This window comes from Apus apus, chromosome Z (genome assembly GCF_020740795.1).
Source record: "Apus apus isolate bApuApu2 chromosome Z, bApuApu2.pri.cur, whole genome shotgun sequence".
Lineage (NCBI taxonomy): Eukaryota > Metazoa > Chordata > Aves > Apodiformes > Apodidae > Apus > Apus apus.
Window position 1 is genome coordinate 51632131 of NC_067312.1, and position 17438 is coordinate 51649568.

General features: G+C 36.8%; 1 protein-coding gene across 3 annotated transcripts in view; it reads left to right on the forward strand.

The window, feature by feature from the left end:
- KCNN2 (potassium calcium-activated channel subfamily N member 2) overlaps nt 1–17438 on the forward strand; it is a 71581-nt gene that overhangs the window by 34566 nt on the left and 19577 nt on the right. For all 3 annotated transcript variants that reach the window (XM_051642922.1, XM_051642923.1, XM_051642924.1), the window contains exon 4: nt 12487–12628. In XM_051642922.1, the coding sequence (XP_051498882.1) occupies nt 12487–12628 (142 nt within the window). The remainder of the gene's footprint in view (nt 1–12486; nt 12629–17438) is intronic.

Sequence of the window (17438 nt, forward strand, 5' to 3'; positions counted from 1 at the left end):
AGACTTCTTCTCTTCTGTACAACACAGAGTGACAATATGTAACTGCTTTTTCTCGCTGATGATCTCACCTGCTCAAATTCCTTCAGAACACAGAATTTCATTCCTTTCTTCTGTGCTTCACTGAAATAAATAGAAGGGAAAAGTCAGAAAGTCTTGTACAAGTGCCAAGATATCAGGCAACAAAATGGTCTTGGTAAAAAGAACTTGGCAGTAGAAAGAGCTCTGTAATTTTTATGGTCTTGAGAAAATACTGCAAGATCTTTTCTTTTCTCTTCTTTTCTTTTCTTTTCTTTTCTTTTCTTTTCTTTTCTTTTCTTTTCTTTTCTTTTCTTTTCTTTTCTTTTCTTTTCTTTTCTTTTCTTTTCTTTTCTTTTCTTTTCTTTTCTTTTCTTTTCTTTTCTTTTCTTTTCTTTTCTTTTCCTTTCTTTTCCTTTCTTTTCTTTTCTTGTGAGTGTTTCTCATTAAAATGAGGATGATCCCTACAAAAGTTACTCTGTTGTGAAAGCAAATAACAAATTAATGACAATGCAAAATCAGCAAAACCAGAAAGTCTGGTTTTAAACATTTTTTTTAATGACAAAATAGGGAAGAAGGTAGGAGATTTAGACTTCATGTAATCTCACACTCCCAATATTACAGAATTTGATGGCAACAAGCCAAGGCCTAAAACAGAGCAAAGAAAACCATACCAGCATCTGGCATTTCTAACATACTATGGTGAAGGTGTAATAGGCAATAAACAGCCAGAAAAAAAAAAAAAAATAGAATTAATTAATTTATTTGAGGTAAGTGAGCAAACAGCGCTGGGCGGCCGAGATCCAGCGCTGGGCACTCTGGGAGTCACCGCTCCACCAAGAGGTGCACTCCGTTCCTCGCGGGGTCCTTTCTTACAGAGTTCTTTTTTCCCGCCATTGCAAAGCTCCGCCCCTTCTTGGAAAATTCCATCCTCTGCGTTGTGGTTGCTGCTCTTCAGGACATGCGCAGTCACTCAAAATGTTATATAACTTATGGTTTGATACATCTGATTATATAACAGGGTATAGCTTCCAACATTAACCCTCACATAACCATTACATAACATTCAACACTTTACAAACATGAACATAACTCCTAACACTTAACAAACATAACTTCCAGCGTTTAACATAACTTCCAACATATAGCAAACATAACCTCCAGCATTTAACAAACATTGCAGTTTAACATTCAACCATATACATTCACATTTGATCAGCAAATTAACTTAATGATTCACCTATAACAAAGGTGTCATAAGCATTTTTATTTTGGGTGCATTTGGGTGGACAATATTTTGGTCTTCAAATCTGGTTCTGTGGAGGTCTATGTAAGCAAATGAGGTTGATATTATTTTATTATCATCACCAGAGTTAAACACATACAGCTGTATTACATTTCTGAGAAGTCTGAAACTCCTGGTATTCTCTCAACTTGCATTTGCCTGGTGAGACATGTGGCAGAAATCTGTCCCATAGTTGATCAATGTACACACTCGCTCCACTTACTACATATACATTCAGACGACTCTGAAAAGTACACAGTCTTTGAGTTTGGAGTTGTCTTTATAAATATTCAGTAAAATCTGTCTAGTTTTAAGCATTGTGATTTATATAAGTTAAACTCAATGCAACCCTTCCTTTTCATAAAGGCAATTAAAATATATTCAAGGAAGAAGTACAGTTTAGCTTGAGTTAAGTTAAGCATATGGCTCCATCAGTGTCCTTGCACAGGGTAGGAGTCTAGTCCCAAATTTAAGGCAGTCAGTGATTTTTTTTTTTTCACTGACCACAGAATTCCACTCTGACCCAGAGTTAGTTTAAAAAAAATTCTGCCTAGATTTGGTAAAATAGCTAGTGGCAAGGTGCTATGCTGTACAAGTTGGTTTTATTATCCAGTATATCCAGAAGATGCATTTTGATGAATCTCTGGGTTAATTTGTTTTTTATTTTTAAGGAAACTGAAGTATTTTTTAATAATTTTTTTTTTCAGTCATCTATTTCCAATATTCATTACATTATAGAATGTGCATATGTTGGTAAAATTGTTGATATTGTCAAGATGTTTGGACAAAAAAAAAGCAGGCTTTGTGGCTGTGAGCTTTTACTTCATTCCTTTTAATGGAAAGCACTATATTAGCTTCTGCTGTGGAAAACCATGATACTAAAAAATAGTAATTTGCATGATGATAGATGAAATTAGTTCCATGAGAGAAAAATACCTTCAGAGTGCTCAGTTTGTCAGAAAGTCTTCTCTGGGAATTCAGCATCAGCCTTGCTGTATAATTTCCCCTTCTCCTCTTTTCTTGCTCATTTCCTCACATGCAGGAGAAAAGAAAGGCTAACTTTTACCTAGTATTGCCGTTTTATGTCAGAAAAAAGGGTAGGCTTAATTTTAAGTGTGCTGTGATTAATTCTAATTTCTAAAACTTCTATTTATGAAAATTTTCATCAGCAAATTACTTCAGATTATTTAGACATCAGTGGATTCTGATGATCTCAACTTAGAGAGAAGATTAAAATGCAAACTTTTCCTCCTTCTGAGACAAGCTTGTGTATAAAATAGTAACAAGGTCTCTCCAGAGAAAACGCAAAATGCAAGATAGAGGAAAATTTTAGCAGGGAATTAGTTGCTAGTGAGTATAATGAACAACTCACAGTATAGTTCATTTAAAAAATTATTTTGAATTATTCATGTTTCTATCATAACACAGCTTTAACCAATGCTGTTACAGATTTTGAAAAATTAAAGCAAACCTTACAAATGTTTCATTCTTACTGTATTGACAAATATCAAAGATAATACTGTGCAAAGAATATGGCTGGAGAAAGTAAATTTATATATATTTTAAAACAAGATTACAAAGTTCAGTATGAAAAATAAAAGTTTTCCCTCAAGCTTGCTTATGTCACTTGTGTCACTTCAGTTTACTTCTTTTATGTTAATGCATTATAATACTCTTTTAACTGTGTATTTATAGTAGCTTCTTTTACTGAACCTCATTTGATAAAGATGATATATAGAACTACAGAAAGAGCAGCTCTGGGATGTTTGGGGTTTCATTTTTATTAGTCAATGTGTTTGTGGTCTCATAACTTTCTGGATTACTTGTTAAATTTTGTTTTGAAAGCAGCATTGTTGTTTACTCAAAATAATGCTTTGTCAGGAATTGAAATGGACATAATCCCTTCTCCAGCTCCTTTCCTAAACCTCTTGGGCAATATCTCTCTCCATTATAGTAAAGTTAAGCTATCTTCATTTGCAATTCAATTTGAAGTTGAAATATCTTCAAAAATATATTCTGAGATACCTTCACAATTTGTATCCAAACAGGTAGGGCAGTGAGATGAAGATGATGGTGTGATTCAGCTTTGTGTTTGAGAAGAGCCTTAAAGCAAGTTTGCTCCCCATGGTGAAGCTGCTAGAGTGAAAGAAGGACATCAACAGCTCTTTTTTCCTGTGCCTTGTGGGAATCCTGACAGGTTCCCTATGCATTTTCCATCTATATGGCTTCACATATGAATACTATGGCATTTGAAGTGCTATTTTACTGCTTCAGGACATGCCACTGTTTTTGGCAAAGGGAAGCATTTTGGTGTTATGCAATTTTTGGATATGTAATTTAAGAGGCTTATTATTAAACTTATATGTCATTATAGAGGTTCATTGGTTCATTGGTTTTAAGTTGGGGCTTTGAGCATCCAGGCTACTCAAACTGTGATTTACAGAGCTTGAAGCTCTGAAGGTGAAGACAACCAATAAAATGATAAGCTGTAACTTCAGGCAAGGAGTCTGTCAGAGAGCTATGAAAAATTAAAATATGTTTTTTCATTACCAGAAAGTGAGGCAGAAATATATATGACAATGAAGTATTCTTTGCTGTGGTTGTCAGTCCCTGGACCAGAGCTGCACTGTGCATTGAAAAGTACTAGTGTGTTTCTGTGAAGACTAAAAAGTAGCATATGATCATGGGATTATGGAGTGCGTTGTAATATACGCACCAGAGTTAATGAGTAAAGATTATTCCAGACCTTAATGTTTCAGTGCCAATTGCTACTCTTGAGCCAGCAGCTGTTAGAGCCTGAGTTTGCATCTTAGCACTTTAGCAATATGAAGCATGCTTAGTTTTTCTGCACAGTCCGGACATACATTATACAAGTTGGTAAAGGCTACAGAGCTGATTTTTTTAAATATGAGGGCAGCCCTGTGAAACATGAAAACTGATTTTTTTGAAGTAAGAATAATATCAAATGTAAAGAAATTTCAGTTGGAAAAAATTGAATCTCTGAGACTGCTCCATAGTGTGAGAAAGCTAGATCTGTCTGAAAGAAGATTATCTGAATCTAATGAAATGTTTTAATCCAGATACTTAACATTGGGCAAAATTTTGCACAAGGGATAATGAATATGAGTTTTCAGAATTGAGAATAACCAGGCATGTAACGTTCATGACAGCTGATACTCTTAGTTCCAACTTTCATCTCTTTGAGACAGAAAGGTATCCCTACTGGCCTTACTTTCTTTTCTCTTTCTCCTTTGCATATTCTACTAAACTGAGCTGTATTTAGACACGATGAGCCTGGTTGTTTTTCATCAGTCACCCTGCTGCAGGCAGAACTCATTCAGGTCCACAGAAGTTGAGGGTTGATAGAAGGCTTTGTACAGCTTTTCAAATCTTTAGTGTGATTCATTATTCTACTGAGTCACACCAAGCATATTGGAAGTAAATATATGTTATAGCTCAGTTTAAATCCCCAAACAAGCATCTCATTTCATTATTATGCTTCTAAAATGTCGAAGAGAAGCATATATCTTTACATTTCTTTTAGTTCAATTAGCTTAGCAATTTTATTAGGATGTTTCTTTATATACTTAATGATACTTATAATAGCAAAGCTTTATTAGCATCCAAAATATGAGATGAAGGCAAAATAAGGCAAAATTAGAACTATAAAATGTTAAGCATGGAAACACTAAATGAAAACATTTTAAGGGATGATCAGCAGAAACTCTGGCAAAAAAAAAGGTGGAATAGAAATCCTGGTCCCACTGAAGCCAGTGAGAATTTTGCTCCTGACTTAGTGAACATAGGATTTTACTTGAGTAATGCCTCTGCAGGATAAAAAATCCTTAAAATTACTGAGAAGAACACAGTGGGAGTAATTATATTCCCCAATTATATTGGGGAATTAACTCCAGAGGTGAGGTTTGGATCATGGTGGATGTGTTTCTTAATCAAGGCAGGAAAAAATTCTCCTTGAAAAAGCTCTCTTAAAAACTTTAATAAGACACATTATTGTTTTCATATAGTCTAAGATCTTCTGAAGCAGTAGTTATTGCTTTATTCACAGCAGTACTCTTTTGTACACTGATACTGAGCACTCCTGTCTTTGCATCTCTTCCTCTTAGTGGATTGCTGTGTGTGAAAAACTTAAAAGATTCCTCAGTATCCCAACACTCTTACACATTTATTTGGTACCTTTGATACCTTTAGATTATGCTTGTAGCTGAACAGCTTCTCTTGGAAAGATGGAATCTGTCTCCTACAGCTGCTGACAGGTATACCAATTTTGCAGAAAATCAGCTATTTACAGCATCAGGAAAACAAGGCAAGACCTTCACCTGTGGAGGTCAAATAAGCTTGGTACCCTTTGAAAAAATGGCAATTAGTCCTTAATTCTCCAGTGGCAAGTTACCTGTATCCCAGGCATTGAGAGGTAGCTATCTGAGAGTACCTAGGGTTTGAAATAATTTTATGTCATCACACGTTTAAGCTGCAGTTTACATTCAAGAATAATGATAAAATTTGTTAAAACATGCCATCTCAAACTTCTAGTTTAATTTCTCTCTCCCTCTGTCCTCTTGTTTTCTTTTTGATTATTTTTTCCATACATCTTAGGTAACATAGTGACATATGCTACTTATGTAATGATATTTAACATCTCTCTGTTGGATTTATTAGTTTTCCATAAATAGTCCACAAATACTCTTAATAGAAAAATCATCAGCATTTTGACCCCTGCAGGAACAATCCTGTCAGCTTACTTGCACCTGTTACTTTGCTTTGGGTACAGAATTGCTACTGGTGTGAATCTCTGTTTGAAATCCAAGTATTTGTCATGGTGTTTTGCACTTCACAAATCAGTTTTTGTGAAAATAACATTTTTGCTGTGGTTCACAAATATTTGGGAGATGTCAACAGACGTTAAAAAAAAGACAAGGAGTGACATGCACTTTTCAAGCTGCCTTTCTGATCCTAAACCATCAAGGCAAGCAAAATTAGCAGACTGGGAATCAGCCCCGCTGTTGCTTCCAAGTACTGTTGTGGTTTTCTTTTTTCTTTCTTTCTCTTAGGGAGGGGAAAGAAGGAATAAAAAGACCTGCCTAGTATCATCACTGTATTAGCAGATAAAAAGTGGCCAGTAACTACCATCTAATTAAGACTAAAAAGCACTTAGTGACAGAATGGCCTGATACTTAGAGAGAGCTGTAATAGCTCTCAGTGTCTCAGCAGTCTTGACAAGTTTCTGATTTAATGGACTGAACCTATTTCCAGATGTTACTAGTCCAGAAGGTTTTAATGTTTGACAAGATAAAACTCAGCCTGTATTGCCATTGTAGCACCAGCCAGGAATTTCTTCATGATTATGGTAAAAAAGCAGACCATTTTCTTCCTGACAAAAAGGGTCATCTTTTCAGTCATCTTTTCAGTTCTTACCTTAACTCATTCAAGAACAAAGATGTCAGAGTTATAAGAGGCAGTTAATAAAGGCAAGATAAAGAGAAATTAATCTGCTAAGTGTGAACTAATGAACCTTTGGTCAAGATTAATGTTATACTTGATTTATTCTTATTCATCACTTTTTAAGACGAACGTGTCTTAGAAGACAAGATGTCAACATGTGCTAAATGTGTGCAGATGTTTTAGCACTTACATGAAACATAATCAAATATTAACATCGTTCTGTAGGAAAGCAGTACTGGAAATCACATATCAACAGGGAAACCAGACGAAAAAGACTTATGTTTTGATAAAGAGTCTGGAATATTGCTTTGGCAACCCTAACCACTGCAGTATTGAGGAATATATTCATGTCTTCCTGAGATTAATGGTAAAACTCCTCCTCAGTTTGGCTTGGGAAGGAATTGATCCTTGCTGTTTTTACACAAATCTAATAATTCAGCTGTCTTTGGTTTAAATTAGTCTCAGGACTTACGTATGCTGGTTGACAAGAACTGTATAGTGGTGTTTCACAGGATGAAGATTGCCTGGTGAGGAGTGCATTTCAGTAGCAGCACTGCCTGCCTGCTAGCAACTTCCTTACTAGAGAAGAAGAGAGAAAGTGATAAATAATACTGAAGACTGTGTTTTACTTCAGCCAAGGATTTTCCTACCTTGAGGGAATACACAGTTTTTCTAAATGACACTTCATTCTACTGCCGTGTTACGCTGAATGGGATCCAGAAAATCGACCTGTTTATAAGTGCAGTTTTAACGCAATTAAATGTTAGCTCTTATTGTCAAGTAGCTCACTGTTTCTAGTGCAAGTTTCTATTGACTAAGAATAGTGTGCTTTAAATATTTAAGCAAATATTTTGCAGATATTCAAATTTTAAAATGAAAATCTTTATAAAACATAAAAATCTTTATGAAAGAGAGTATTAATGACAAAAAGCTTAAGTTTTGGAATTTGGTTGGTAATGAATGAATGTTACTTTGTGTGGAACTTCTCACTGAAAGTAAGTATTTGTTTCTTTTTCTTTACTTCCTGAGCTTTTGGGTTTCCAAGCTGCTAATGGAACAGTATTTTCCTGTCAGATTTCAGATCTCTCAGATACAGAGTGAATGCACTTGAATTCTGGAGTGTGTTAGATCCAAGCTGCCCTTCACAATCCAGCTGGAAGGAGGACATGTTTTGTAGTGGTTGATGATGACTGACAGTGAGCGAGACAGCCCTGTGTGGAGCTCTGTTCATGTGGATGGCTTTTCTCTTCTTGTAGTGTCCATTGCAAATGGCTTTGCTGGGGTTAATCTCAGTAGCAAAGTGAAAAATACCGTGATGGACATTACTTTTCTCAGGTCTTCTGGTGATTTGAGTGCAACACATTAGAGGTGCACTGATGGAAAGATACAGGAAAGTTTAACTTCTGCTGCATGCACATTACTGTTTGCTGCATAAATTCAGAAGTTCAGTCTGTATGGTTGTGGTAACTTTGAAAGGAAGTCAAAAAGGCAATAGGTAGATTTCTTTCCACCTCCTCCAAAAAAGAAAAAAGAAAAAAAACAGTTTAAATGCCTCCATTGCTCATTTTCAGCAATTCCCATGGCTGTACAAATAAGATGCTGCAATTTCTACTTTCTTAAAAAATTGCTTTCCCTGTTTTAATATAGATGTAGTAATTTCCTATATGATGCAGAGTAGCCAAAGACTCCCCTTGCTTTGTTCATTCAGACTTGAATCACTAGTGATGGTGGAGCCTGATGACCTAGCGTAGCACTTGGAAGTGTGCTGGCACAGTTATAATCTTAGGAAAATTAGAACAATGTAGTCATGTACCAGAACTACTAGCCACAGAGATTCAAAAACCATGAGTGAGGCTGCAAAAAGCCAAGACAAAACCAACCCACCTTCCGATAAATCTGGCATAGAAATAATGAGATTATCAGGACAGTGACAGTCTCATTTAGGACTGTCTCTATCTTACTTGCAGATTTTTAACCTGAGAAGTCACTCCTTCAACTTTCCCTTTACAGCTGTGAGAGAAAAAGGAATTTTTTTGTTTTGTTGAAAGATCCAATTAGGTTGTAATTTGTATGCATTGCCATGCTTGAGCAGTTGAGCCCATAGCGAGGATACAAAGTATCCTTTGTTTCTTGGTCACAATAAAGTCGTAAGTATTGATGATTTTTAAATTACGTGTGCATCATTTGATTGCTGAACTGTAACCTTAAAATCACGACCAGGTGAAATATTCAGAGGAGGAAATCCAAGAGTGATAAATTAACAAGATAAAAACAATTGAACAGGTCCTTGAAGTGTGCTGCTAAATATGGATGCAGATAGCTGTAACGAGTATTTAATCTAGGGTACTGTACTATATAAAATCCATGTCTCCAGTGAAACTTGAAAAACTACTGTTGTGGTTTTAAAAATTTAACCCTATGTCACCTTTGTTAAATGATCTTTGTGTAGATTGGCTTCTGTGTTTTCTGGCATGGGTGAAGGAGGATGAATAGATAAAAACTCCATTATCTTTTTTCCTGTATTGTTCAAGGTTTAAGAGAGGTTTGGGCATTCTTCTTGTAAAACTGTTTTTTTTTATTATTTTAGGAACTTACTGAATTGTATTTGAATGTTCTGTTTCTAGACTTACTGAGATTTCTATAATTATCCCCATGTAGACCTTAAGTTTTGTGAGTGATTAGCTACGTGGAAAAAATGTAGAAAAAATCAAAAGCATTGCATCACATTTTCATCTTCATAGGAGAATTGTCTTCTCTCTGAAGTATAGACATTGCCAGGTTCTAAAACCAAAGAAGAGCATTAAAGAAATTTATTACAAATATTTATGTAAGCATTTATTGGTATTTAACTGAATTACTAGCCTGAGAATACGTGTTTTGGTTTTAGCTCCCTTCTGTGAAGGTCATACAAAGCCTATGGATCATCTCACTCACATGATACTCAGCAGGGACTTGCATGATAGTCTATCTTCTTGCCTCCTGGGTGGGTTGAATGTGTCTCTCCCCCTGTATCCGTACATTTCACAACTATTATTTGCCAAATTTTTTAAGTGGACACTAAAATCCATAACATTGAGTGCAGACTGGGAAAAAAAGCAATGTCAGATCTCTTTTTTCTTGTGCAGAGCTCTTGTCATGAGGTAAATAAAGTTTGCTATTGGGTTTTTTTTACTGATCTTGTTGCTGTTGTGGTTATTATTTGTGTCACTGTCATCCCTAGGAACTCCAAATGTGGGCTGCTACTGCACTGCTCTGTGTGCAGAACAAAAAACCTTCAAAGCTTGTGTAGGAGAAAGCTTGTATATGAGAGAAAGACAGCACTGACACCAGAAGGGAGCAGCATACAGGTGAAATTTGGAACAGACTTGTCTTGGAGTGATTGCTGTAGTTCATGGCAGTCAGGGTTTTTAGGTTGTTGTAACCACCAGGGCATAGGTGGGACTTTGAAAAAGGCATTTTGCAGATACTTGTACTGAATGTCTTGCAAGTGAGAGAACAGGGAATTTTCTGAGTGCCTTTGTGCTCACTCTGCATTCCTGCTCTGTCAGGGGGACTGTGGTCCAGAAAGGAAGGAAACTGAAGCAATTGTTTCAGTTGTAGAAAGCAGGTTGCTTACAGATTTGTGAACTACTTCCCTAATGGCTCTCTGTGACTTCTGTGCTCCACTGTGAGGCATGGATTTAGACATTGGCTAAAATAGTACCCTTGAGGATCCAACGGCATAGGTAGCTCACCTGAAGCTTCACAGCAACTGCAGGGGTTATTGCAACCTTGAGACTGCAGTGGCTGCCACAGATAGTCTCTGTTGCAGAGATACTCTGTCCAGGGAGCAAAATTCCACTTAGGGTGTTTGACATTTTTTACCCCCATGAACTCAGTGGTAGCTATAGGTTTTAGCCCTAAAATGTGTCCTTATGGCTTCCCAGTTGAACAGATACCTATGCCATGTGAAGACTAGATTATTCATGTGAATTCAGGGGTTTTTAAAGGAGAAAATGAACATATTCCACTAGAATATTAAAACTAAGACAACAAATGGCATATCAGGAAATCACACTTAATAGCTGACTTAACACAAAAGGGAGGTTTTGCTGTATGTAAGGTAAAGATCTTTCGAAGACAAGAAATACAACGGAATACTTTTCTGATTATCTTGAACACGTTGAAGGAGAGAGAAGATCATAGAATCATAGAATCATAGAATCCTAGGGGTTGGAAGGGACCTCAAAAGATCATCTAGTCCAACCCCCCTGCCAGAGCAGGGTCATCTAGAGCACATCACACAGGAAAGCATCCAGGTGGGTTTTGAATGTCTCCAGAGAAGGAGACTCCGCAACCTCCCTGGGCAGCCTGTTCCAGTGCTCTGTCACTCTCACAGTAAAAAATTTTTTTCGAATATTCACCTTGAACCTCCTATGCTCCAATTTGATCCCATTACCCCTTGTCCTATCACTGGTCATCACTGAGAAAAGCCTAACTCCATCTCCCTGACACTCACCCCTTACATATTTGTAAACATTGATGAGGTCACCCCTCAGTCTCCTTTTCTCCAAGCTAAAGAGACCCAGCTCCCTCAGCCTTTCCTCATAAGGGAGATGATCCACTCCCTTAATCATCTTTGTAGCTCTGTGCTGGACTCTTTCAAGCAATTCCCTGTCCTTCTTGAACTGAGGGGTCCAGAACTGGACACAGTACTCCAGATGCGGCCTCACCAATGCAGAATAGAGGGGGAGGAGAACCTCTCTTGACCTACTAACCACACCCTTTCTAATGCACCCCAGGATGCCATTGGCCTTCTTAGCCACAAGGGCACATTGATGGCTCATGGTCATCCTCCTGTCTACCAGGACCCCCAGGTCCCTTTCACCCACACTGCTCTCCAGCAGGTCAGCCCCCAACCCGTACTGGTACATGGGGTTTCTCTTCCCCAAATGCAAAACTCTACACTTGCCCTTGTTGAACTTCATCAGATTTCTCCCCGCCCAACTCTCCAGCCTGTCCAAGTCCCTCTGAATGGCAGCACAGCCCTCCAGTGTGTCAGCCACTCCTCCCAGCTTGGTGTCATCAGCAAACTTGCTGAGAGTACATTCTGTACCCTCATCCAGGTCGTTGATGAAGATGTTGAACAACACTGGTCCCAGTACTGACCCCTGAGGGACTCCACTAGTCACACACCTCCAACCAGATTCCGCCCCATTGACTACAACTCTCTGCCTCCTTCCTTTCAACCAGTTCTTAGATCTTAGATCTTAGGTTGCTTAAGTCAGCATTTGCATGATCGTTCATTACTAGATTTCTGATCACAGAATTACACTTAGGCCAGGGAGACGGAGATGTATTCTGCTGTCTGCTTGCCCACACATCCTTTTCTGACTTTCGTATTTGCCTCAGTCTGCAGCAGTTACAGTAGACTGGTCTCATTCCACTGTAGAAGACTAGCAGGACTCGTACCCCTGATGAGAAGTTTCTCTTAAAACCCACAAAGTTTCTGCTGAATACTGAATTATAAACCATACCTCTACTACTGGTGCTATTTTTGTACCTGCTGTTTCTTTATTGCTGATGCAATTGTATTCAAGTTTTATTTAATTCCTTATAGCTGCTTTTAAAAAGGAAACAACTGTAGAATACAAGAATGGTTGCATGAACAGTTAATGCGATTTCTTTCTCTTAACACAAAGGTTAAACAAAAGTTTTAATGATAAAGAAATTATTTTCTTTTTCAGGTACCATGATCAACAGGATGTTACTAGCAACTTCCTTGGAGCAATGTGGTTGATTTCAATAACTTTTCTATCCATTGGATATGGTGACATGGTACCTAATACATACTGTGGGAAAGGAGTCTGTTTACTCACTGGAATTATGGTGAGTGTTTCTGAATATATGAGATTAAGTTTGCTACAATTAATCCCGAAACTTTTGGTGGTCACAAAGAAATATTTATTTTCTGGTTTGTAAAGTATATTTACTCACACTGTTCCCATAGTCTTTCATTCCTGGTAATGAAATGGGAGTGTTTTCTTCTTTAGGTAAAAGAACAGCTGTGTCATGATACACAGAAAAAGTAATTCTGCAGTTACATAATTCATAGCTTCAAAATTTTAGTAGAGTCTCTCATTAAATGTTAAGGTATCATATAAATTCAATTATGTTTGTACATGTGTAGTTGGACCACTATTAATAATGGGTCTACAGTTCTGACTTTCATTTCTTAAAATTAAACTACTCACAAAGAAACAAATGTGATGGTGGTTAATCTCCTACAGCTTTTTGCTTGAGAATAGTTTTCTACATTATTCCTTGTAAGTCTAATAACATACTCTCCGTAGCAGTCCATTGCTTTAAGTAGATTTATGTAGTGCAATTTTCACTTAGAGTTTTTGTTACCATCGATACAATGCAGTAATTTTTAGTCCATGCATATTCAGTAAATGTTTATTAACTTAATTTCTGGTTTTAATTTTTCTGTATTGCACCATTTGGTCAAAGTTAGGCAGGGATTAAAGTTATGTATTATTATGCCTGGAAAATGTACACATGTACAGTAAATTAGAAGTTAAAAAGCTCTGGACTCTACCACTTTTATTTGTATCAGCTCCTGCATAAATGACCCTGTGAATGGGAAGAGCAGAATAAGGATTATATGTACTGTATATAAAAGTAAGATACATACTTGCTTCTGAATTTTTGCCATTGATTACAAGTAATGCAGCTCTAATATCTACATTCTGTTAAAGTAGGTGTATTTGGATTATGGCTGAAACCAAACAGTATCAAAGAGTTTTCCCTTTTGAGCAGTTTTTGGCAAAAATTGTGTTTATAAGAATGTATTTTACATCCAAAGAGTGAAATAAATCAGTAAATTTTTATAATGTTTAATAATTTTTTCCCAAATGTTGTTGTTATTGTTAAACATCTGATAGGTTTCAGGTCTTTGACCATTATTGGGAAAGACTTAACAGTGATTTTTTTTTTCTGGTGGTAGGAAATGCCTATCTCTTTAAATATTCAGTTTGCAGTTTATTTAGAAGGTACAGGCTGAAAGCAAAGGAATGACTCAGAAGGCTTTTCTAAAGGCTGTTGGCTAGGCTCAAATCTGTCATCTTCTGGGATACTTGCCTTTGGTCCTCTGAGCTGGATTTTGATTGCAGAAAGAATAAAACGTGGTCATCAGTGCATTAGGAAAAAAGGAAAACAAACACTATATAATGCCACAAGGGTGGGTAGAATGGGGACAGAACCCTGTTACAAAGCTTTTCTTCTTCAGAGGCAGTGCCTAGAAATAATAAGCAAATATTTGAAGGTGCGAGTATCAGATAATTGTGTTCACTCAAATTGTTCAGCACTTTTTTGCATTTCATTATGAAAAAAACGTACAGAAATCTAACACCTTCAAAGCGCTGCAGAGGTGCAATGAGAATATTAGTATTAATACTTAAAATCTTTAGGTTTCACACTGCTATTGTGTTTATGCTACTGCAAGTGATAGCAGCATCTGTACTGTTATTTTGAACAGCTGTGAGTAGTTTTATGATTTTTTATGATGAAAACAAGGTAAAAATAGAAACAGAAAAACACTCCATAGTATTACGTATGTTGTTCTATACACCTGTGAATGAACCACACAGAAAAGCTGAAACTGTAAGATATGTTTGTCACTTTGCTTATGACAGCACCATTTGGATTCCGATGTAAAATTATTTATGGCAGTTGTTTCCATTGCTTTAGTTAAAAACTAAAGTACTGATTAACAGTACCATTTGCACACATGGCATTTCTTCTTCACAGCTGAAACAAGATTCTGTTTAAAATTAGAATCGCAAAATGTATGGATGATACCTTCATGTCTTTGATTGGTTTTTTTATTATTAAGCATTATGCAGCTGCTTTGGAAGCATGAAGGCTCTAGCCGAATCTTTCGGTAATGAGTTTGGGACAAGTACCTCCAGAAATAGAAAACATCCTTAACCAAAAAAGCCAGGTAGCTAGTGTGTGATGACAGTTCAAACAACACTTAAAGACTGACCCCTAATTACATTTTTAAGGACATCCACAATGTGGCTTTGGCAAACGCCATCTCTGAGAAGAAAATTATGGAGCAATGGGAGAAAGTCAGATATTGAAATTATGCTTCTGTTTTTTTCTATTTTTTTAAAAGGATCTGAAATATGAAAAAGTTAACATAATAATGAACATCATAATTCCAGCCTAACCTGCAATATCAAAATACTTACCTCTTGAGTACGCTTCTTTGGATCAACTACATTTCTGAAACTTGTACAGTAATGAAATAATGTTTGTTGTGAAAAAGATAAGATCCTAAAAGGACAGACTTACTGATTTGTATTTCAGTAGGAGTGGTTGATGGTCTAATTAAAAGATACACCAGGATAATTGTGTATGTGATTTTAGAGAGAAAGTATAATTCCCTAGCATCTAAAGTAGCAAATACGTTGTTTGATTAGTGTGATCAATAACAAATACTGAATTTTTGCTTTTGAATAAGGTCCCTGTTAAAAAGGGTGGAAGGGAGAATAAATAGAAATATTTGTGAACACTAAAGTAGTGACACAGACCATTGGAAAGTTAATACTGGCTTTGCAAAACTGGTGGCCCATGGAGAACGCCTTCGGTATCTCTGCCCCAATGAATGGAGAGCTCAGGTGCCCTGGCTTGCCTCCTACTTCTGCCTCAGAAATTGCCTTCTGTGCAATGAAAGTTGGACTGCTCAAGCTGAACCCTGCCTTGTGCTGCAGCCTGGGAAGACTTTATGCAGTCTGCTGATGGCACCAACTTGTGTTGGCTGTTGAAACTGCAGCTTCTGCTATCTTGGGCATTGGCTCAAGTGACATCTTTTAAATTCTGCAAATGCATGCTGCTGGAAAATAGGAAAAGCTTTGCATAGTTTCAGATTATACCAAAAGCCTTGAGAATCAGTAAGACAGCAAAGAAGTTTAATTAATGTATTGGAAAAAAAAAGTATTACAACAAAAAAGAAACCTGTGAACGAAGAAGGCAAATACTGAAAAAATATATACTGTCATATTGAACAACTTACTTTTAATATTGCAAACAGTTAAATATGTGACATTTTAATTAAAATATTGACACGGTGCAATACAGAGTTGGTGACATGGGTTAATTTAGAGACACTTTACAGAAAGGCAAGTCAAACTGAAGCAGGTACCTCCATTCAATTACCTTTCAATGCATTTCTAAAGAGATTTCACTAGGCAGCAGTAGCAAACTACAGGCCAGGTGGACGATAAATTGGATAGTGGATGTGTCCTCTACCCTTTGTATTTATTAGTTGGGTCTCCAAGTGCATTAGGGGTGGTAGAAGTAGGAGTGCTGTCACAGTTACTAGAACAGGATAGAGAGGAGATGGGGAGACCTACGGCATCTTCACCATGTTACCATACAGCTTGTCAGAGTTTTGTCTGACCTCTGAAGATGCCATCCATAGTTGTCAATGCACACCCAGGCGGATCTCTGATCCTGGTCAGCAGGCTGAGCTCAGCTACAGGTGACTCATTTTGTGCTGGTGCTAAGTCAACACTTACACCTTCTTAATGGCTTTCTGGAGCCATTTTACAGTGGTTTGTCAAACTTCCCTTGCTTTATGTGGAGTATAATGAAGTTAGCAAAAAATTAAAGAAGAGAAATAGAAACTGGTAGAAATAAAGGGAAGGAGTAAGTGTGATGAAATACAGGAAGATGCATTTATTGACTATGTGGTGGATCATCTTTGCAAGCTTTTTTACCTATCCAAGATGAAAAAAAAATGGCAAACAGTTCTTCTGGCTCCAAATATGAAGATCTGTTGCAAGGTTTGAGAAGTACTCTTTTCCTTTTACATCTAGCATTATAAGATGTGGTAGTTCATTTATTGTATGATGCAAAGCTAAAGGATGCAGATTTTCCTGCATAGCCAACTGCCAACAGTTAGAAGCAGACATACAGAACTAGTAGGTCAAACCTTGCTTTAGTAAAACAGATGAGTTGCAATTCTCCTGTCATAGGATGCACAGGGTGGTTTGCTATAGCTTGGATGAAGATTGCTTTAAATGAAATAGATGTTATTTCAGTGTCTGCCTTGCAGAAAAAAACAAATAAACTAGGAAACTTTTCTGAAATTTACATCACAGAGGTGGATAAGATTAGATGTTTCTTTTGGAAAATTTTAAAGTAACATCTTCTAACTGCAGGATTTAAACACCACAAGTGTAGATGAAGAGTTCTTACTAAAGTAGTTGCAATGCACTTGATATACACAATCAGACCTTAGGGATACTAGTTTTTATTTGTCCTAAATCATCAATCAAAAGCAAATCTGATCTGATCTTAAAGTTTCTCATACTGCCGCTTTTGATACCCTTGTGAAAGTCTGCATTTAGTTCAAAAGAATCACAATTTCTTCCCTGTACATCATGAAAAAAGTGACAGTAGAGGTGTTTCTGAGAATAGAGCATGTTTCATCAAGGGTTAAACTGTGGTATTTGTGCATACATTTTTGTCTCAGACTCAGCATGGTCTTACCAACAAATTATGAAAAGCTTTTCATACAAGTTGCTGGCATCTTGGTTCCTTGTCTCAGATATATGGTAGAATTTAATTCATTTGGTTCTGAGAGCTTGCTAATAAATGTAAGTGACATCAGGATTCAAAACAGGTT